The 20802-nt window shown below is 43.4% G+C and overlaps 1 protein-coding gene across 5 annotated transcripts in view; it reads left to right on the top strand.

Moving 5' to 3' along the window:
* larp4b (La ribonucleoprotein 4B) overlaps positions 1–19247 on the top strand; it is a 47353-nt gene extending 28106 nt beyond the window's left edge. For 2 of the 5 annotated variants that reach the window (XM_078265047.1, XM_078265046.1), the window contains exons 8-17: positions 4785–4895; positions 6623–6676; positions 7887–8093; positions 8933–9036; positions 9253–9516; positions 11687–11732; positions 12771–12938; positions 13809–13990; positions 15402–15513; positions 18275–19247. In XM_078265047.1, the coding sequence (XP_078121173.1) occupies positions 4785–4895; positions 6623–6676; positions 7887–8093; positions 8933–9036; positions 9253–9516; positions 11687–11732; positions 12771–12938; positions 13809–13990; positions 15402–15513; positions 18275–18619 (1593 nt within the window). In that variant the 3' untranslated portion in view covers positions 18620–19247. The remainder of the gene's footprint in view (positions 1–4784; positions 4896–6622; positions 6677–7886; positions 8094–8932; positions 9037–9252; positions 9517–11686; positions 11733–12770; positions 12939–13808; positions 13991–15401; positions 15514–18274) is intronic. The other 3 variants (XM_078265048.1, XM_078265050.1, XM_078265049.1) reach the window with 3 other exon arrangements.
* Positions 19248–20802: the final 1555 nt, after the last annotated feature.

The raw sequence follows: 20802 nt of genomic DNA, 5'->3' as shown, positions 1-20802 counted from the left end.
TTGCCCAATCCTAGGTCTTGGTGATGCATGCGGAATCCAGAGACTATTTAGTCTGCAGAACACCGTCTGTATAATAGAATCGGTTGAATAAACCATGACTGCAGGGTGGAGCATGGAGAGAATGGAGCCCATACTGCATTCATACATCCAAGTTAAACATCTCAACTGTGGTAGAGGCACAGGCCGTCCTTCTTTTTCCACTAATGCAACCACAGCACAGGTTTCACCAACGCTACAGTGCAGATTTTTAGGTTTAATGTCATTCTGAAGCCTTTTCCTGCTACGGCCGCAGACGATGAAAAAAAAACTGAACAGCAGAATATAGATTCATTGAATGTAGAATATTTGCAATAATGCTTATGATACCTGAGACTTATCTGCCTCAGCATGACAGGACATTTTTCAGCTCTGCAGTATCTCTTACATTTTACATTTTATTGTATTCATTTGTGTCACCGTTAAAGGCGCAGGCCAGTTAATGATTATTTGATTAATGGAGCTGCAGATGGAAGTTTTTTAAGCACTTTTTTTGATTTGCGAAGTCTCTGCTGAATGTTTGTCATGTGCAGTTGAATGTTTTTATTGATTCCATAGAGCTGAACAACTCCCATGTACTTTTGGAGCCAAAGTGAAATGCAGGGTTTTTCCTCTTGGTTACAAAATCTTGTATTCCAAAAAACAGTTTCTCTCTGATACTGCTGCCTTTTGAAGTTAATGTTACTGGACACTTTTATTTACTTATTTATTTTTCAAATATCGTTGCCTCCCAGAAATGTGTCAATTAGGACTAGATAATGGCGTTCTCAGCGTTTGACAGATTTTATTCTGTAAACATCGTACTGGTTTCAGTGTTGAATACATGATTATTTTGTATGTAACCATATAGCTTGTCATTAATTTCAGAATGTATATTTTTATCCTTATTTTTCATGTATACACAGACGTTTCAGAGGAATGTATGGTCATGAAAATGTACCTGAAATGTATTGGTAAGAATTTGTATGAGCCCATTTAAAATGGGGTTTCTTACTATAAAAAAAAAGAGAGAAATGTAATTGGCGTATGCTCGACAACCGTGTACCACCGACTGCCGCAGCAAGCCTATTCAGAACCAATGATGGGGTCAAAATCAAGGGAGGAAACCTAATATTGTTATTTAATTAACTTTTTTTTATTTATTGTGCATCAACAGCAGTACAGGCACGTAACAAAATGTATCAGCCACATAAAGTATTCAGAGCCAACTAAATGATTTACAGCAGGATTTAGAAATGATAATTGACCCATAGCTCTCCTTCAAAACAAACATGCAGCAGCTCTGCATACAACACAACTACAATCTGGTGTTCATTTCCAAGGCATATTGAGTTTTGGGTGCTCTTTTTTTTTTTTTAATGTTTTTTTGAGTCCATTATTCGTTAGGTGTGGCAAGTGAGAATGTAGTTCAGTTCTGTTTTCAAACAAAACAAGCCTGAAATCTAAGTCACAGAATTACTCAGTTCCTAAATGTTACACTAGCGTGTAATGTTTTCAAGTGCTCATATTATGCTGTTTGGCTTTTTCCCCTTTATTGTGTTTATATATAGGGCTGTCAGCATTAATGCGTTAATCACGATGCGTTTAAGGGCTGAGCACAACGCGTTCATTTTTTAAATCGCATGCCAACATTTATGAATTTATTTTACACTTCACTCGGCTTTGCGTCGTACCTAACGGGCGACTATTTTGACCCTCTGCTGCACCGTTACTTATCATCAAGCTGCGATACTTCCTACTGCTGCAGGCATTATGGAGAAAGACGGCAGCAACACAATTCTGAATGGTGATTTATATTTTCCAAAACTCCCGGACGGCTCGTAGACAAGTTGAAAGCCACATGCACGTTGTGTAAAGCCGAATTACGCGCGTCAAGCTTGAGCTACCACCTAGGAGCTAATTAACGTGACTCAGGTTGATGCTAGCCGTTAGCATGCTACCCACTCAGGCAAAGCAGTATTTTGGAGAGTGCTACTTGCCGACCTGTGGATGAAACCAAATCCCAAAAAATGACTACAGCTCTTGCAAAATGGGTGGCAACTAACTGCAGACCCGTCAGCATTGTAGAGGACTCGGGTCTTAAAGAAGTACTACGGTTGGCGTGTTCTGACCCGTCTTATACGTTGCCGTCGAGGGGGACAGTAGTTTCACGGATACACAGCCTGTACGACACGGAGAAAGCAGCCACACTGGAACTGCTGCAAAGTGCTGCAAACGCTGTCTGATTAACTGGTGATCACTGGACGTCAGTGAGTAATCAACATTATTTAGGAGTTACTAAACACTATATTGACTCTGGTAAGGATAGGGACTTTTAGTTTTTTAGTTAGGTACTTGGAGGAATTGTGCAATAATGACAGATTCACACATTTGTTTTTTGTTTACAGTAAATAAATACTAAACAAATACTTAGTCAAGTTCATAAAGTCACTTTCTTTGCATTCATTTGATTCCCAGTCAAGATCCACTGGTAAGAATTGCTTTCCATTTTTAATATGTACTTAAAAACTGTTCTGAAATGCAAAATAATAGAATTTTAATCATGTGATAAAATATGCGATTAATCGCAATTAACTATAGAAATTCAGTGATTGTTTGACAGCCCTAGTTATATATCTTTTTTTGTGCAAGTTATAGGTTTACAAAGTGAAAAAGCCCAAAGTCCCCCCCCCAAAGGGACTTACCATCTCCATCAGAAAACACTGTTCAAACTGCTCCAAACAGCTCTATTGTAGTCCAGCCTTAACTCAGTCTGCGTCTGACTGGCTAGTAGTCCTTACCTAGGTACTGTCAGGCCACGCCCTCATACTCTGCTTCTGACTGGCTAGTAGTCCTTACCTAGGTACTGTCAGGGCACGCCCTCATACTCTGCTTCTGACTGGCTAGTAGTCCTTACCTAGGTACTGTCAGGGCACGCCCTCATACTCTGCTTCTGACTGGCTAGTAGTCCTTACCTAGGTACTGTCAGGGCACGCCCTCATACTCTGCTTCTGACTGGCTAGTAGTCCTTACCTAGGTACTGTCAGGGCACGCCCTCATACTCTGCTTCTGACTGGCTAGTAGTCCTTACCTAGCTACTGCACATGTGACAAAGATGGAACAGAAGTGAGATGTCTCACTCTGTAGCTAAAACGGAGAGCTCAACACACAGGGTGAAAAGAGGAGCTGCAGCAATGTGCAGTACAACAAACTTTTTTTTTTTTAAATGAAACCCTGTAAACCTATTCTGATATAACCTCTAAATAAAACCTGAAATAAAAGCATAATATGAGCACTTAAACACAGCATAAATTAATTCAATTTGATTAGTGTGGAATGATTTTGGATGTTTACTTAATACCAGCTGTTCATATCTGTTTTAGGCATGGACTGTATACAATGTGGATGTAGTCTCCGTGACGTCACCTATAGGTTTCTGAAGAGCCAAAATGAAGCTCAAAGTTGGTGGCTATCTTGCCTGACACCAGCCACCTGTCACTCAAAGTGTCATGTCCTTAAATTATGCAGAACTTCAATCGTTAATATAATTTAAACGGGTGAGTGAGAAAAGAAATTCCACCCCCAAACTGTTATCATAAAGGGGGGAGTTAGCTATAGAGACCAAAACTGTTGTTTCTACCAGGCTGTTTAATTCAGCTGTAAAGTTGGGCATGTGTAACATGGGGGTCCGATGGGATTAGTCTCGCTTTGCCAGACCATCCACACTCTGCGGAGCGGAGGAGGGTCTGGCTAGTCCACATTAGAGCTGTAATCGGCCTTAAAAGTTTGGCCCGACAAGGCCAGAGTCCGACAGAATTCGGCCCGAGCCCGACAAGTACATTTTGATTGACAGTTTTTTAAAAGCCCAAACCCGTTTACAGCCCGACATTATTCAAATGTGCGCACGCACACAGCTCTTTTGCCTTTTGTCAAGAATGAGTCATTTATAAAAAAAAATTTTTTTTTTTAACATCATTTAGTCATGACTAACGGAGGCTATAGGTCACCTTGAAGTTGGAACAAAGAAATAAGTCCTCCAGAGGCCTGAATCCGTTTCACCACCTCAGCATCCATTTTCGCGCTAATCGAAACACATCACCTGACCGCTCATTTACCGCGCAACCCGGAGCGCATGCCTGTGTAAAATGATAGAAATGAAGACGAACCCATCGGGTTCTGGCAAAGATCTTCAGCATTCCGGATGGGAGAAAAAGTACTCTCATGTATTGGCATTTCTTTAAACCAATCACAATTGTCATGGGCGGTGCTAAGCGCCGCACGGAGCCGCTGTTAAATAGTCGTGCGAGAGAAAACTCAGATTGGACAGATAGTCTAGCTAGCTGTCTGGATTTACCCTGCAGAGATCTGAGGAGCAGTTAACCACAGTCCTCACAAATCCACCGGAGGTTAGAACACCAACACTAAGAAAGCGGAAGGTAACGGACATCGGCAAAATACATGCATCCGGGGAAATTTCCTGTGGCACCGGAGCAATCCCGGAAGTGGAACGGCAAGGAGATAGACTAGTGGGGATTGACTACCTTTTTGGAAACCAGCCTCAAGGGGCCACTCTCACTTTCAGCACCGGAGGTTGCTGCTTGGTTTTCGGTCAAACTAATAAAAACGGACACTTTTTTCCTGTATGACTCAATTCGTAATTGGCTTGGTTTGAATTGTGTTTACTGGTGCGTGCATAGCTGCTGCTGTCTGGAAAGGTTGTTTTAGTGCGTCACTATAAAAATAACTTGATCTCCTGTTTTGTTCTGCAGGAGGTCGAGGCTCTTTTTAAAGGGGACAACTTACCCAAGTTCATCAACTGTGAATTTGCCTACAACGACAACTGGTTCATCACCTTTGAATCAGAAGCAGATGCACAGCAGGTAACGACAAAAGTGACAAGAAATCCTACACTTTATTATTTGACTGGTATTTATTATTCTCCTTAAAGTCACAGTGAAACAAGAGTTGGTGTCAAGCCCTGTTGGCCTCCACCAACACACAGAATTGGGATGAGGGTGAAACTGAGTCATATCTTTACTACTACTTCTTTTTCTTTTTTATGTTAACGTTTTTGCAAAGTGACATCCAGACGTACACCTCCAATCGGTGTTATGGTCGAGTCAACAAAGATGTCGAGTCACAAGTCCAGGGAATAGCGACTCGAGTCCCAGTCTAAGACTCGGATTTTCCATCACCGTCACAATTGCGCATAAAAGTAGTCAGAAACTTCATCCATCTTCAGAGTCCTATTTCATGAATCCTCAAGTCCAAGTCATCAGTGCTCACGAGTCCAAGTTGAGTCACAAGTCCAGAGAATAGCGACTTGAGTCCGAGTCCATTACTCAGTCACTGCCTCCAATGGTATTGCTCTGCTAGATAATGATCTCACGAGCTAATGCTCAAGTGGGTTCAGCTTGTTTTACAGGAAGAGGAATTAAAGATTTATTTTCAAAATAAATTGTGTTGACCTTTATTTGGCATATAACACGGGACAAAAAGACAGTCTTTAAAGGTCCCATGACATGGTGCTTTTTGGATGCTTTTATATAGGCCTTAGTGGTCCCCTAATACTGTATCTGAAGTCTCTTTTATATAGACCTTAGTGGTCCCCTAATACTGTATCTGAAGTCTCTTTTATATAGACCTTAGTGGTCCCCTAATACTGTATCTGAAGTCTCTTTTATATAGACCTTAGTGGTCCCCTAATACTGTATCTGAAGTCTCTTTTATATAGGCCTTAGTGGTCCCCCTAATACTGTATCTGAAGTCTCTTTTATATAGACCTTAGTGGTCCCCTAATACTTTATCTGAAGTCTCTTTTATATAGACCTTAGTGGTCCCCTAATACTGCATCTGAAGTCTCTTTTATATAGGCCTTAGTGGTCCCCTAATACTGTATCTGAAGTCTCTTTTATATAGGCCTTAGTGGTCCCCTAATACTGTATCTGAAGTCTCTTTCCCGAAATTCAGCCTTGGTGCAGAATTACAGCCACTAGAGCCAGTCCCACAATGAGCTTTACTTAGGATGTGCCATTTATGTGTCTGTAGCTTTAAATGCTATTGAGGAGGAGAGAGGGGGGGCAAGGTGGAGGGTGGGGGTGTGGCCTTGACCAACTGCCACTTTGCTCGTTTGAAAACCATGATATCTCTCTCTTTCTCATGGGTGGGCAAAGCAGAGAAAGGGGAGGTAACCTTTCCCCTTATGACATCATAAGGAGAAGATTCCAGATCGGCCCATCTGAGCTTTCATTTTCTCAAAGGCAGAGCAGGATACCCAGGGCTCGGTTTACACCTATCACCATTTCTAGCCACTGGGGGACCATAGGCAGGCTGGGGGAACGCATATTAATGTTAAAAAAAACAACCTCATGAAGTGAAATTTTCATGCCATGATACCTTTTAAGCCCACTACATTTTCCTTCTATCTCAATCCACTTGTTTTATATATATATATAATAGTTTCATAGTTTTTCTTAAAACTTTCCCACTGATGTACTTTGTTTTCCCAACATTTTTTTTTAACTTGTTTGAGTGATTGTCCAATGAATGAAGTTGTCGTTCGTATTTCTGTTTCTAACACCGTGTTGTTCTCTTTCTCTTAATAAAGGCATATCAGTATCTCCGTGAGGAGGTGAAGACCTTTCAAGGGAAGCCTATTAAGGTAGGTTACATTACATTACTGTACGCTAGTTTGCAGGTTTTGGGGTGGTGCGCGATCACGGGAAGGCTTGCATCATGTGGACGCACCAACAGTCATTACTTAGAATTCCTCATGGGGGAGGCATGAAACTACGCACTATAGCTTTAAACAACCTTTTTTTTTTTTTTTTAAAGACAGCATCATATACTTATCAGTATGAACTTTGGTCAATTGTCGTCCAATTTCAGGAAAAGAGTCTAAATTAAACGCACTCATTTTTCCGTTAACTTCCTGGTTTTCAAGTGACGGGCGGTCAACACCATTTTCTTTTTTTCATTTCACCCACGTTGCAATGCATCGGTCTGTTCAGTCTTTTAGCAGTAACGCTCCCAGCGCCTCAGAGCTGAGAGAACTGCTTAGTTTTTCACGATTTTGAAACCTAATTCATATACTTGCCGTTTATTTTTATTTATTTTTTGTCATTCAGATATGGCTTTTTGGTTCATAACATATTTTCCTGTACTGTCACAGACTCCGAACACATTTCCCGGACATTAAGAGGTTAATTTAGAGATGATGTGACTTCACACTTTTAAGTAGTTAATGTATGTATGAAAATCCCCGTTGATACTCCCGAAGAAAATCCTGGCTGGACAGAGCTGCTTCTTCAAATCTTTCTTTTCCCCACTTGTTAATATAACATTAGTGTTAGACTGCACACAGCCAAAGCTTCTGTTTCTGAACCACATGGGCTGATGTACTCGCCACGTGCTGTACTAATTTTAAAATGTATATGGGACTTGTGTGGCTGGCTCCGTGCACATTTGGTCAGCTGTTACTGTCAAAGTTATTGCTTAAATTCAGGTCGATACATGATTGAACCCTTCTTCCGGCAGCATGTTAGCTGCTAAGTGATTAGCAATAAACTAATGGCACAAATGCGTATTTAATAACGAGGAGTAATTAGAGAAAAAGATGTAGACCTAGGCCGACAATTATCAAAATGTATTGGATTTAAGTGAAAGTTAAATGTAACCAAACTTGTGATTTCATTTTTTATATTTTAATAATAATAATTGTTAATGTTACATGTGAACTGCTACTAAAGATATTAATGATACACGGTTTAAATAATTAAAATCACATACTTAGATTTCTCTCTCTCTCTCTCTCTCTCTCTCTCTCTCTCTCTCTCTCTCTCTCTCTCTGCCCCCTTCCCCCTCCCTCCCAGGCGAGGATAAAGGCGAAGGCAATCGCTATCAACACTTTCATGCCAAAGAACGGCTACCGGCCGGTGGAGGTGAACCCGTACGCCCAGCAGCGCTACACTTCCTACTACATCCCGCCGGTTTACAGCCCCCAGCAGCAGTTTCCCTTGTACAGCCTCATCACGCCGCAGGCCTGGTCGACCACACACAGCTTCATCGACCCCACAATGGTAAGAGTAAGCGGGGAGATGTGAATCGGGAGAATAACCATACAATTTCAAAATTAAAATTGTAGGCCTTAAAGCTTTAGTGCTCAACGTTTTGATATTAATGAACGTCCGTTGCATTCAAGCCGTTGCCAAATGAGTTGCTACAAAGCTAATTAAGACTATCAGCTCCACACAACTCTCTCTGGATTTCTCAGTATGTTCGGAAGATTGTCATCCGGCGACTTTCCCGCGCAGAAGCTTGAGTGAAGATGGTTACCTCTTCTGAAGAGTCCATCATGTTTTTTTAATCCTCCTTGTCCTCCTAGGCTACTAGCAACTGTGTGGCGGAGGGGTGGGGGGTGATCACGGAAGGCTTGTATCATGTGGACGCGCCGACAGTGTTGTTGTCAGTACTTAGAATTCCTCATGGGAGCGACAGAAACTACGCACTATAGCTTTAAGAAGTCTCAAATTAGATGAAGTATTGTGTTCTAGGTCTTAAATCATTTTCCACAGGTCTTAATTTTCCTACGTGCATGCAGCGCTTTAGAATGTTTTATTTTTTATTATTCTGTGGTGTTGTAGTTCTTTCTGTCGCTAGTCCAAATATAATTCGCTGTATTACGACTACAAATGGACCAACATGCAACTTATTTTGCAGCCAATGTAGACACCAGTCCTATAATACCGATGAAGAAATGGTAGACGATGTTTCCGGACTCTGACTTAGTTTTTTATTTATGATATAGGTCTTACATTTCATTCATAATGGTCTTAAAAAGGTCTTGACGGTCACCTTTTGTACCAGTGCTTTTGATAATGTTGAGGATGACTACGTTTGAATGTTTTCTGTTGACCAGGTTTCCCCGTTTCACAACAATCGGTTCATCAATGGATTTACATCACACAGTTTCAAACCAGCGACGTCCCCCCTCACTGTCAGACACTACTCGCCCAGGAACAGGTTTGAATGGCTTATTATTTTTGTATCTATTTTACAGTGAAGTTGGGACTTTCTCGGGTCATATTCTCTAAACCCAAAGTTCTGAATATGGTTAAATGATGGTCTGATGAATTTATTTTCAGAAGGGTTCGCTTTCTCCTTTGACAAATACACACAAACTGCAGACCTATCTGATATCTTTTAGTTAATTTCATGAAGTGTTCCCGTGTCCCGCAGGAATCACAGTAAACCTCACTTGAGGCCGACCATCCCCACAGCGGACCGCAGCGCCGGGCTTCTGGACAACCCGGGTCTCTTTCCCAGCTTCCCCAGCGATCGGCTCAACGGGATCCGCAGCAGCCCGCCGACACGACTCCCCGCCAGCCAGCCCCGAACCAGGTTACCCTCCACCGCAGCCTTCCCTCGCAGAGACACCGTGGGCACGGGGCGTGTGACCGAGCCCATAATCCCGGACTACTCCCTGGGTATCGGCCGAGGAAGGTACGACACTGCTCCAGAGCAGAACCAACGGCTGTGGTTCAATAGTGGCACCGTGCTGTCCTGATGATGTTGTTTTTTAACACCCGGCACTTTACAGTCCCTCCAGAAAAATGCGCTTATGCGATCGCATAATTCAATGCATAATCAGCCAAAGTCTGCATATTTATGCGGGGGGGTGGGGGCACTTTCGTTGCATAAATTGCCGATTTCCGCGCATAATATGCGGGGCTTGCATGATTTCATAATCCCCGCATTTTCATTGCAACAAAGTCCCATATATCTTAGCAGAAAGTTGAAAAATGTTGTGTTTACTTCACACAAGAGCAGCCATTTTCCCCTGTTGCCATGGGAACGTTATGAAGTGACGTAATTAAAGGTGAATTCCGGTCGATTTCAACACGTAGCTCTGTTGTTTGTAAATTTGGAGTGCTGTCAGTAGCGAGGAAAAACGAAAACAATTGGTGCTGCCTACACCGTGTTATCCTCCTGCTAGCGTTAGCACCCAACAGGCTGAAACAGGGCAAGTTTTAAACGTGTTTTTAGCCTCTTAACATGTTTGAAATGTCATTAAAAGTGCCTACCCATGTGAAGTGATTCCTTCCGAGTGAACACAGTGAATCTGACTGCAGTAGATGTGAAAGAAATGCATGAACGTTCTGCTAATTCAGCCCTGTTAAAGGGCTAAAGAGTTTAAAACTTGCCCTGTTTAAGCCTGTTGGGTGCTAACGCTAGCAGGAGGATAACACGGTGTAGGCAGCACCGACTGTTTTCATTTTTCTCGCTACTGACAGCACTCCAAATTTAAAAACAACCGAGCTACGTGTTGGAATCGACCGGAGTTCTCCTTTAATCGACGTGAACATCATCGAACAGCTGCAAACGCCGCGATGAAGCCGTGATGAAGCCACAGTTTTTGCAAGTTCCCGCAATTTCATAGCATAAAATTGCATAAATATCCCGCATATTCCATCACATATTCAAGGATTTTCGGCTGCAACAATCACAAAAAAACTCTTTTTTTTTTTCTGGAAAGACTGAGTTTAGATAGTCTGGTCTTTTATGAACATTTATACATGTACATTTTCACCAGGTAGATGTAGGGTTGGGTACCGAAACCCAGTTCCACTATGGAACCGGTTCCTACACAACCGGTAGGAATCAGACCGGATTAGAACACAAATTCCGGTTCCACTTAATGTCTCGACTGAAATATTTTCCCTCTGTCATAAAAATATCACACTTTCTCTGTAGTCTACTGTTAGCTAGCTACTGTAAATGTAGGCTACTTTTCAAATGCCATATTTTCCCTCTGGGCTCACCAAAACGGACGTAAAAGCCTTTCTTCGATGTCATTTCAGTTTTTCAAGAATCGGTTTAGGAATCGGAATCGTTTTAAAAGTACCGGTTCGGCATCGGAATCGTAAAAATCCAAACGATGCCCGACCCTAGGGTAGATGAACAACCATCTTTACATTGAACATCACTAGCTACAAATCAAAACATTAGAGCCTTTTAAATCTAGATTTATTTATTATCAATTTCTAAAGTAATGTCCAAAAGGCTTCAGTTTCACCGAAGTAGTGACCACCAGCTTCACATTTAAACTGGGCCGATACTCTATGTCCGCACTATTTGTTTCTTAAGCCAAACAGTGCCTAAAATGTAGTAGTATGTTGTAGTAGTATGAATACAGTTACACATTGGATTAACTATTTAGAGATCGCTGACAGATACTTAGAGGAGTTGTGAAAACCTTTGTCTTTGATCCAAAATCATTTGTATTTTAATGTTTTTAAAGTGGTACAGCTAGGTAAGAAAGGGGGGAGAGAGAGGGAAGACATGCAGGAAATCGTCACATGTCGGACTCGAACCACACAGTCACTCTCACACACAATCTTTCTATGTGGGGGGGAAAAAAAACTGCGAGATCACTATAAAATAGAGCTTTGCTGCTCATCTGCATTAACAGTGGATATTGGATCTAACTTTGTCAGTCAGTCTTGAGACGTGAACCTTTAACTGCAGGCCGTTAAATCAAATGATGTGAATACTCTCAAATATGGTTAATGTGGTGCAGAAGTCATCTTTTTCCTTTTTACATTGTGCAAGGTGTAGTCATTGTTTCAGCTAGACTGGATGTTTGTAAAGTGAAGTGTTCTCTTTCTTAAAGGAAAAATGTTTCTGCTTCTAGGAAAAAGAGGGACGAAAAGTTTACAGTAAGTACCTTTTTGTTGTCCTCATCATTCAAATGTACCCTTGGTATGAATATAGCTAATTTAGACAAATGTAAAGGAAACGCTGAAAGCAGGATTCAATTGATCCTGTAATGTCATTACGTATATCGGGGTCCTATCTCGCACCCGGCGCAGCGCAGCACAAAGCCCGACACAAGTGGCTTTGCTAGTTTAAGACCGACGCAGTCGTTTAAATAGCAAATACACCTGCGCCCATCTGTGCGCCCATGGGCGTGCAGGTCTTACAGGGAGGTGTGTTCAGGTGCATTCTGGGCGTGCTGGTCTTACAGGGAGGTGTGTTCAGGTGCATTCTGGGCGTGCTGGTCTTACAGGGAGGTGTGTTCCGGTGCATTCTGGGCGTGCTGGACTTACAGGGAGGTGTGTTCCGGTGCATTCTGGGCGTATTGCTATCTTGAGGCAGCGGGAAGGTATCGTGCTATTGACCAACAAAAACCTGGTCTAAAGTCAATAACGCAGCATTTCATTGTTATTTTAACAGTGAACTAGTAAAATGCGCCTAGGCTCGTGCACAGCGTGCGCACACTATGCTTGTTACGCACACACAGGGAAGTGCAGCAGCACACACACATGCAGAAGATGACGAATAAAAATATTACGGCGCAAATCCTCCATCATAATAGCAATGCGCCAAGGTCCAAACGCGCCTGGCTTTTAAAGGGAATGGGAGATGATCTCTGATTGGTTTATTGCATGTTACGCCCAAAACACACCTATGATTAATGAAGACACTAAGTACAACCCTTTTGAACCATGCGCATGGACCCCTTTTTTCCACCGTTAAACTAGCAAAAGTGGATTTGGACACGCCCTAAAGACAATCCTTAAAATGGGGCCCTCAGTGTCATTGTTTTCTGTTTTTTAAGCTCACAGTGGGTCAAGAGCTATCGGCAGACGCCCCATCGTCTGATTAGAGTTTGACTTTGTGTTTGAAAGATGTTTCTTTTCCCTCCTTCTTCTTCTTCAAGTTTTGCGCTGACTCTGTTTGTTGCCGCCGTTTAGAGAGTGACGCCTCAGTCGCCGCCTCCTCCCAAACCCCCGTCTCCGAGCTTCGAGCTGGGCCTCTCCAGCTTCCCTCCCCTGCCCGGAGCAGCCGGCCAGCTCAAGACCGACGACGTGTTTGACAACCGGCTGGCCAGCAGCGTAGTCGTCGGAAACGCCAAGGAGCGGGTAAGGACTGGCACTGAAACTGAGCTACCTCACTGGGTGTCCTTGTTATCCGTATATTACAAGGATATCGGCCCGGCCCCTTTATATTATCGAGAAATTAAGAAGCGTTAAGAAATAATCTCTCAAATTTAGTAATCAAAGTTACGCAAAGGATAACCCTTTGAGTCCTCGCTCATAGCTTTTCCGTCAAGCCTCCTTTCTCCTCGAGATGCATTTTAGGAATTGAGACATCCTTTAACATGGCGCGCTAAGATCGATTTCTGGGTCACAGGCAGGAGGGCAGAAGAGTGGAGGAGGAGAGCAACTACAACCTTGAGATGCTGCGTTTCAAACGTAATTAGTTGTGTGAATTCTAGGGCTGGGTACCGAGTTCGACTGAATGGCCTCCGAAGTATTGAGTATTGAAAAATGGCTCGTCATTCAATACCTGAGGAGTAAATCTCATCAGCGTCAGTGAGCCAATAAGCATGCAGCATGCTTCTACCAAGATCTAATAATGTCTGTGATTGGCTGTCTAACGTTACATGTCGCAGAGGCAGGCAGGAAAAACTCTTGTTACGCACAGAGACGACTCACCAAGATTGTGCCGTAATTTCTTTTTGTTTTTATAAAATTGGTATCGAAAAAAGTATTGTTTAGGAACCGGTATCAAAGTCAGGGTATTGGTATCAAAATCTTTTTAACGATACCCAGCCCTGGAGAATTCAAGGTTAAAAGCTGCAGCACCAAGACCGTAGATTTATCATCAAATATTCCTGTTCCTTCGATATATGTGTGTAGTATAGAAAGTTGAACTGATAATGATAATACTACTAGAAGATCTTGCTTTTATGCTTTTAATATCTTCCTGTTTGTGTGTTTTCATTGCAGCATGTAAGTGCTGATTCCAGTGCTGGAGGGGCGCTGTCTCCAGCGGGCCCCAAAGAGCCGCTTCGGACCTCCCCGTCCCCGATGCCCACAAGCTTCCAGCCCTCGCCAACCCCAGCCGCAGCCTCGACTCTGACCCCAGCCGCCGGCCCGCCACACAGTCCCGCTCCCTCCCTCCCACCTGCGTAAGAACCACACTGACCGCGTTGAATGTGAAGTGTAACCATGGACATTTTACAGTGAGAAGTTGATGCACGTTACGTGCAGTAACTGCAAGAGAAAATGGAAATACTGGCAATGGCTAGAGGGTCGGTGTGCGTTGTACCTTTTAAGAGGCTACAGATAACAAATACAGTTGATCTGTTTTCCGGACAAGCGTAGAAGCAAATGGCATTTAAGGATACACCTGAGAACAAACGGTAAAGGGCGAGACACCGGTGACTTATGAGGTGTGTCAAAATTAGGTCTGTAACTCGATCACAATTTTTCAACTCTGAGTGAAGTTTGGGGTAGCGTTTCTAAAGGTTAGAGACTTTGTTAACTCAACTTGGTTCCTCCTGCTTTTTCAGTTATAAAATAATAATGAAATAAAAACGATAACTGCTGCTTTTTCAATAATCCATTTTTTTTTCTAGAACTGTGAGAAGAGTGGGGGGGAGTGCAACGTTACCAAGTCACGGCCAAGTGACGTGCGTCGCCGCGACGTGTAGTTACATTTTTTGAGAGGTGCACGTCAGGCTACGGCGTAGGGTCGGCATCTCCACGTACCTACCCAAGACGTCGATTTAGTGCTCATATTATGCTTTTTGGCTTTTCCCTTTCCTTTATTGTGTTATATATCTTTTTTGTGCATGTTATAGGTTTACAAAGTGAAAAAGCCCAAACTCCACCCCAAAGGGACTTAGTCACTTTGTAACACGCGTTATAATGCTCACGTAGCTGCTAGCATGGCACGCCCTCATACTCTGCTTCTGACTGGCTAGTAGTCCTTACCTAGGTACTGTCAGGGCACGCTCTCTGCTTCTGACGGGCTGGTGCCACACAGTTTCTCAGGGCGCCTCATCTGCTCATTCTGACTGGCACAGTAGTCCTTACCCACAGGTACTGTCAGGGCACGCCCTCATACTCTGCTTCTGACTGGCTAGTAGTCCTTACCTAGGTACTGTCAGGACACGCCCTCATACTCTGCTTCTGACTGGCTAGTAGTCCTTACCTAGGTACTGTCAGGGCACGCCCTCATACTCTGCTTCTGACTGGCTAGTAGTCCTTACCTAGGTACTGTCAGGGCACGCCCTCATACTCTGCTTCTGACTGCTACTCTTTTTTTACTGTACTGTGCATCTGCTGTATGCTACAGGCATCACTGAGCATCAAATTTGCTGTGTTGCTCTTCTCTCTCTTGATTTTTCCCCCCATGTTCACAGAACGTAGCTTTTCTCCCCCATAAATGCTCTGACAGGCTTCCTGGGTGCTGTAATGATCATGTAATTCGCACGTGAGTCAGTCCGGCTGCTCACATTGAGTTCCTGTCATGTTTCGCGACCTTTTCACCACCTATCTGACACGGCGTTGCCTCCTTGTTTGTGTTTGTTTCAGGGAGGTGAAGGTGACGGAGGTGAAGTCGAAGGAGGTGCAGTTGTCTGTGGAGCGAGTTCCCGGCACGCTGTCCACTGCAAGCAAATCGGTGCAAGTCAACGGCGCAGCCACAGTCAGTATATTGATCTCTTCTTTAAATTTGTAGAAATCAACTCTCAGACAAATCAATCTCAGCATGAACAAAAAGGGGGAACTTAATCACCCCTTAAACTGTTTCATATTGATTTTGATTACAAACAAGTAACTCCTGGGAGAACAAGTTGTGCGTTTTTGTGTACAGGTATCTGTCTAAAAGATTTAGTTTTAACAACTGCAAGGAAAGTTTTTGTTATTCGGAATTGATCGCAGTTGCCACTCTCCCATAAGGTTCCTGAAGAAAATTGGTGCCATTTTAAAGGTCCTATGACATGCTGCTTTTTGGATGCTTTTATATAGGCCTTAGTGGTCCCCTAATACTGTATCTGAAGTCTCTTTTATATAGACCTTAGTGGTCCCCTAATACTGTATCTGAAGTCTCTTTTATATAGACCTTAGTGGTCCCCTAATACTGTATCTGAAGTCTCTTTTAGATAGACCTTAGTGGTCCCCTAATGCTGTATCTGAAGTCTCTTTTATATAGACCTTAGTGGTCCCCTAATACTGTATCTGAAGTCTCTTTTATATAGACCTTAGTGATCCCCCTAATACTGTATCTGAAGTCTCTTTTATATAGGCCTTAGTGGTCCCCTAATACTGTATCTGAAGTCTCTTTTATATAGACCTTAGTGGTCCCCTAATACTGTATCTGAAGTCTCTTTTATATAGACCTTAGTGGTCCCCTAATACTGTATCTGAAGTCTCTTTTATATAGACCTTAGTGGTCCCCTAATACTGTATCTGAAGTCTCTTTTATATAGGCCTTAGTGGTCCCCTAATACTGTATCTGAAGTCTCTTTTATATAGACCTTAGTGGTCCCCTAATACTGTATCTGAAGTCTCTTTTATATAGACCTTAGTGGTCCCCTAATACTGTATCTGAAGTTTCTTTTATATAGGCCTTAGTGGTCCCCTAATACTGTATCTGAAGTCTCTTTTATATAGACCTTAGTGGTCCCCTAATACTGTATCTGAAGTCTCTTTTATATAGACCTTAGTGGTCCCCTAATACTGTATCTGAAGTCTCTTTTATATAGACCTTAGTGGTCCCCTAATACTGTATCTGAAGTCTCTTTTATATAGACCTTAGTGGTCCCCTAATACTGTATCTGAAGTCTCTTTTATATAGGCCTTAGTGGTCCCCTCTGTTCCCGAAATTCAGCCTTGGTGCAGAATTACAGCCACTAGAGCCAGTCCCACAATGAGCTTTCTTTAGGATGTGCCATTTCTGTGTCTGTAGCTTTAAATGCTATTGAGGAGGAGAGGGGGGGGCAAGGTGGAGGGTGGGGGTGTGGCCTTGACCAACTGCCACTTTGCTTGTTTGCAAGCCATGATGTCTCTCTCTCTCTCATGGGTGGGCCAAATTCTCTGGGTGGGCAAATCAGAGAAAGGGGAGGTAACCTTTCACCTTATGACCTCATAAGGAGAAGATTCCAGATCGGCCCATCTGAGCTTTCATTTTCTCAAAGGCAGAGCAGGATACCCAGGGCTCGGTTTACACCTATCACCATTTCTAGCCACTGGGGGACCATAGGCAGGCTGGGGGAACTCATATTAACGATAAAAAACCTCAAAGTGACATTTTCATGCCATGATACCTTTAAGGAAAGGCTGGCTCTGGGCAGGAAAAAAAACAAATCTCTGCTTCAGTTCTGGTGACATTCGCCTCGGCTTTAGTTTTAAGAATTGCAGTAAAACGCAAGAGAAGTGCTGAAAGCTGCAGCTGAAACAGGATGATAGAAAGATGGAGATGTGAAGAGAAATCCCTAAAGGTTATGTAAGGTACAGCGAATTAAAATCTGTACACAGATAACTTGCTCAGTAACATCACTGCTGTCAGGTTGAACCTGTGAAAATGTTGACATTTCATGAACTCTGTTTGTACAGTGGTAGTAACAGCCATGTTTTAAGTTTGGTGGTTTTATTTTTGTAGGCATTTCTTAAGCCTTATTTAGATAGTGACAGAGAGGAAAAGGGGCGAGAGAGCCTTAATGGTACGCGCTGTGATGGCAAGTCTTGTTTGAATAAACACTTTTAGGCAACACTTTACTCTAGGTGTATTTAATCATTTGCAGAGGGAGCCACAGCAACACACGTACGTCAAGTGCATGTATGCCCCAGTGAGTGAGGATAGCTGTGCTATTTATCCAACTTCAGGGTCAAGCATTATCATTTCACAGACACGTTGTCCCCGTCCTCTGAATAGCACAGAGAACAGAGATGCTTTGTACGTTAAACATATTCAGCGTAATACCTGAAGTAGTATGAATCCAGGGGTAACATGAATGATAAGAAATGCTTTATACAACAATCAATTTGTCTTAAACTGCCATTATAGCGGTCTACGCGGTGAGCTAGCTATATGTAGATTATTTGATATTGTCAAATATAGCCACTACATTTTCATTTTCAAGGTAAATGTGGTCATTTGCCTTGATAGTTTTTTGATCCTATCATTTAGTTCTACCGTTTACAGATAAAATGATGACATGGAAATGATTAGTCAGATATTTAATTCACAGAATTAGCCAATAACTTAAACATGGTAAAGATGGTTGTATAACAATGTCTGTGCTGGTAGAAAATCGGTGTTAACTGTGTTATCGTATCGTCCAAACTATGGTGGATACATAAATCGTGTAACAGGTGTGCAGAAAGACATGGAGGCCAGTAGACAGGCGCGCTGTGCAGAATATTTCCTGACTCAGTTGTTGTTGTTGTTGTTGTTTTCCTGCCAGGAGCTGAGGAAGCCCTCCTACGCTGAGATCTGCCAGCGGGTGAAGGACACGGCGACATCACAGCACCCACCGACCCCCAAGGATGCCAAGCCAGCCTGCGCTGCCCCCGGGGGCGAGGAGAGGAAGTGCCCCGACACTGCTGCCGCCGCCCCTCCTCCTGCAGGGGAGGCCAAGGCCAGAGAGACATACCCCCCCTCCTCCAAACCCGGCTCGGCTGCCGTCACCCCAGGCAGACCCGCGAGGGAGGCGCGAAGGCCAGCCGGCCGGTGGGCCTCCCCGCCGTCGCACCCAGGGAAAACGCCCAGCAAAGATCCCCACCACACCCCGCCCAAGTCCCCGCAGTAGGGCGACTCCCTGCCCCCCCCCCCCACTACACTCCACGGATGCGTCTAAAAAAAAAAAAAAAACATAAAGGAAATATAAGTCAGGGCTACTCAATACTTATATCCCAGAATCACCGGTCACAAACGAGAATAGAGGACGCCTTCTTTCCTGGATCAGGGCTTGCAGACAAAAAGCACTTTACTGTGCATGTAGAGCACCGTTTCATTCTTTTTATTCTATTTATTTTATTTTTTATTTCAGTCTTATTTCTCCATTTCTCTTTTTGCATCGCGTAGTTGTGTTGGCTTCTAAGTCGGCACAGACGACACTGAAATGTATTCGTTCTGTCCAAATGGCCCCCGGTGGGATTAAACTAGTCTTGTGTGCGAAGCATCAGGGCGTGGTCGGACGCCACTCGGGTGGATGATGGGAAGGGCCACGCGTACAACCGACTCCGCCCTGATTGGCTCTCATAGCGAGGGGGCTTGTTTGCATGTCGAGTGGCACCGTTGTGCATCTCTATGTAGCTTAATTATGGCTCATAATTAGCTGATGTGTTTTTAAACACATGTTCACATCCATATGCAAGACTTAACATCTAAATCTCATCAAAACAAGACTCTGATCTTTTGGTGTACGTCGCCTCAAACTTTTTGGTAGGTTTATTTACACTAGATGATTTTCGTTTGTTGTTTGTTTTTTAATTTTTTTTTATTTTCAGCTTTGACTGTGGACTATTGGTACAGTTCCTCCTGCTGAGTGTCGCCCCAGCGATTTCTTCCTCCGATCTTCTGTAAAGGATCACCTGCCTCCGCTGGGTTGTTGTTGTTGTTTTTTTTGTTTACTGTGTGCTAACACTGCTAACTAGCTTAGCTGTATTGCATAGCTTGTGTCTAACGGCCGTGATGTGACATCCGTGCTGGTTTGAGCGTCAGACGCGAAGGGCACGTGGGTATCTGCAACCAAAACGTACCCTTCGAGACAAAGTAGGCAGTCGTGTCTGTCGAAAATGTCTGGAAGTGGGTGGGGGCGTTTTTGTTTAGTTGCTCGCAGTGTGTGCACGTGAAGCATTTTGTGGCATTGCATTTTTTTTTGGGAAAAGCAGAGCAAGCTTTCACAGCTACGCTCTCCTCTCTTTTCATTTCCTGTTAAAAAAAAAAAAAAACTGTGGAATTAAACTTATCAGCAGGCACATACTGTCTAAGGAAGAGGCGAGGCAGGGGGGACGGGGGGGGTCATAGGGAGACAAATTTAAAAATCCAATTGTGACGATAAAACGGCTGCGTCCTGTCTGAAGCAGTTCGGTTCCCCCTGAAGGCGAGGGAACGCGGGTGAGCTGCGTTCAGGACGGAGGAAATGAACACTAGCTACCATTCGGACGCTCGGTTAACAGACGTGACAGGTAACTAGCCGTCACGACAACGGGGCGTTCTCGTTCCGATCGTCTGTTGAGATGCCGTGACTCTTCAGTGGACGCAGAGTGCTAATTTCCTGCCTGAAATGCACCAAGAGTTCAGAGTTTTGGTACAGGGGGGTGACGGTGTGATGTTTCTCATTTCTTTCTCCCAGATATGGTGCTAGAATCCTGGAACCTGTTACTCCAGCTCGACTGATAAGTCTACGTAGAAAATACTTGATTTACGTCGACAGGACTTTATTTGCACTGTTGTTGTTTTTTTGCTCAAGCTCGCAGGCAAACGCATTATTAGATTATAAGTACCTGAAGCGAAAAAAAGGGAATTGATCCTGAAAGTCAAGGGAAGGGGGAAAAAAAAAATAGTTTCCCTGCGACACCCTCTCTGTAGACACAATCGCTGAAGCCTTTTTTTTTCTTCTTTTTTTTTCGTTGTTGTGCCTTTTGTGAATGCCTGTTGAAAACACACTGTGGTGAAGGATGGACGTTTATGTACAGCGTCGAATGACGCTGATCTAGCTTGTTTTTGTTTTTTTTCCGCTGAAGGAGTTGGTGCTCTTACAGGCATGTCGTGGTTTAGATTTTTGGCCTCTGGTTCTCTATCAATGAGGATTTCTATGGAAAGAGTGCTTGTGAAACTAATGAATATGGAAAGTTAGACGGTTGATTAGACCCAGAATGTTTACGACAAACGACGGATCAAGGTAAATGATGAGTGTGTGTGGGTTTTTTTGGAATGTAGTTTGCCATGTTGGAGCGTGAAAGAAATGTTGTCGGGAGTCCCGTCGGG

Source organism: Sander vitreus, chromosome 12, assembly GCF_031162955.1.
Source record: "Sander vitreus isolate 19-12246 chromosome 12, sanVit1, whole genome shotgun sequence".
In the NCBI taxonomy this organism is placed as follows: domain Eukaryota; kingdom Metazoa; phylum Chordata; class Actinopteri; order Perciformes; family Percidae; genus Sander; species Sander vitreus.
This window is presented reverse-complemented; position numbering and strand designations above follow the sequence as displayed.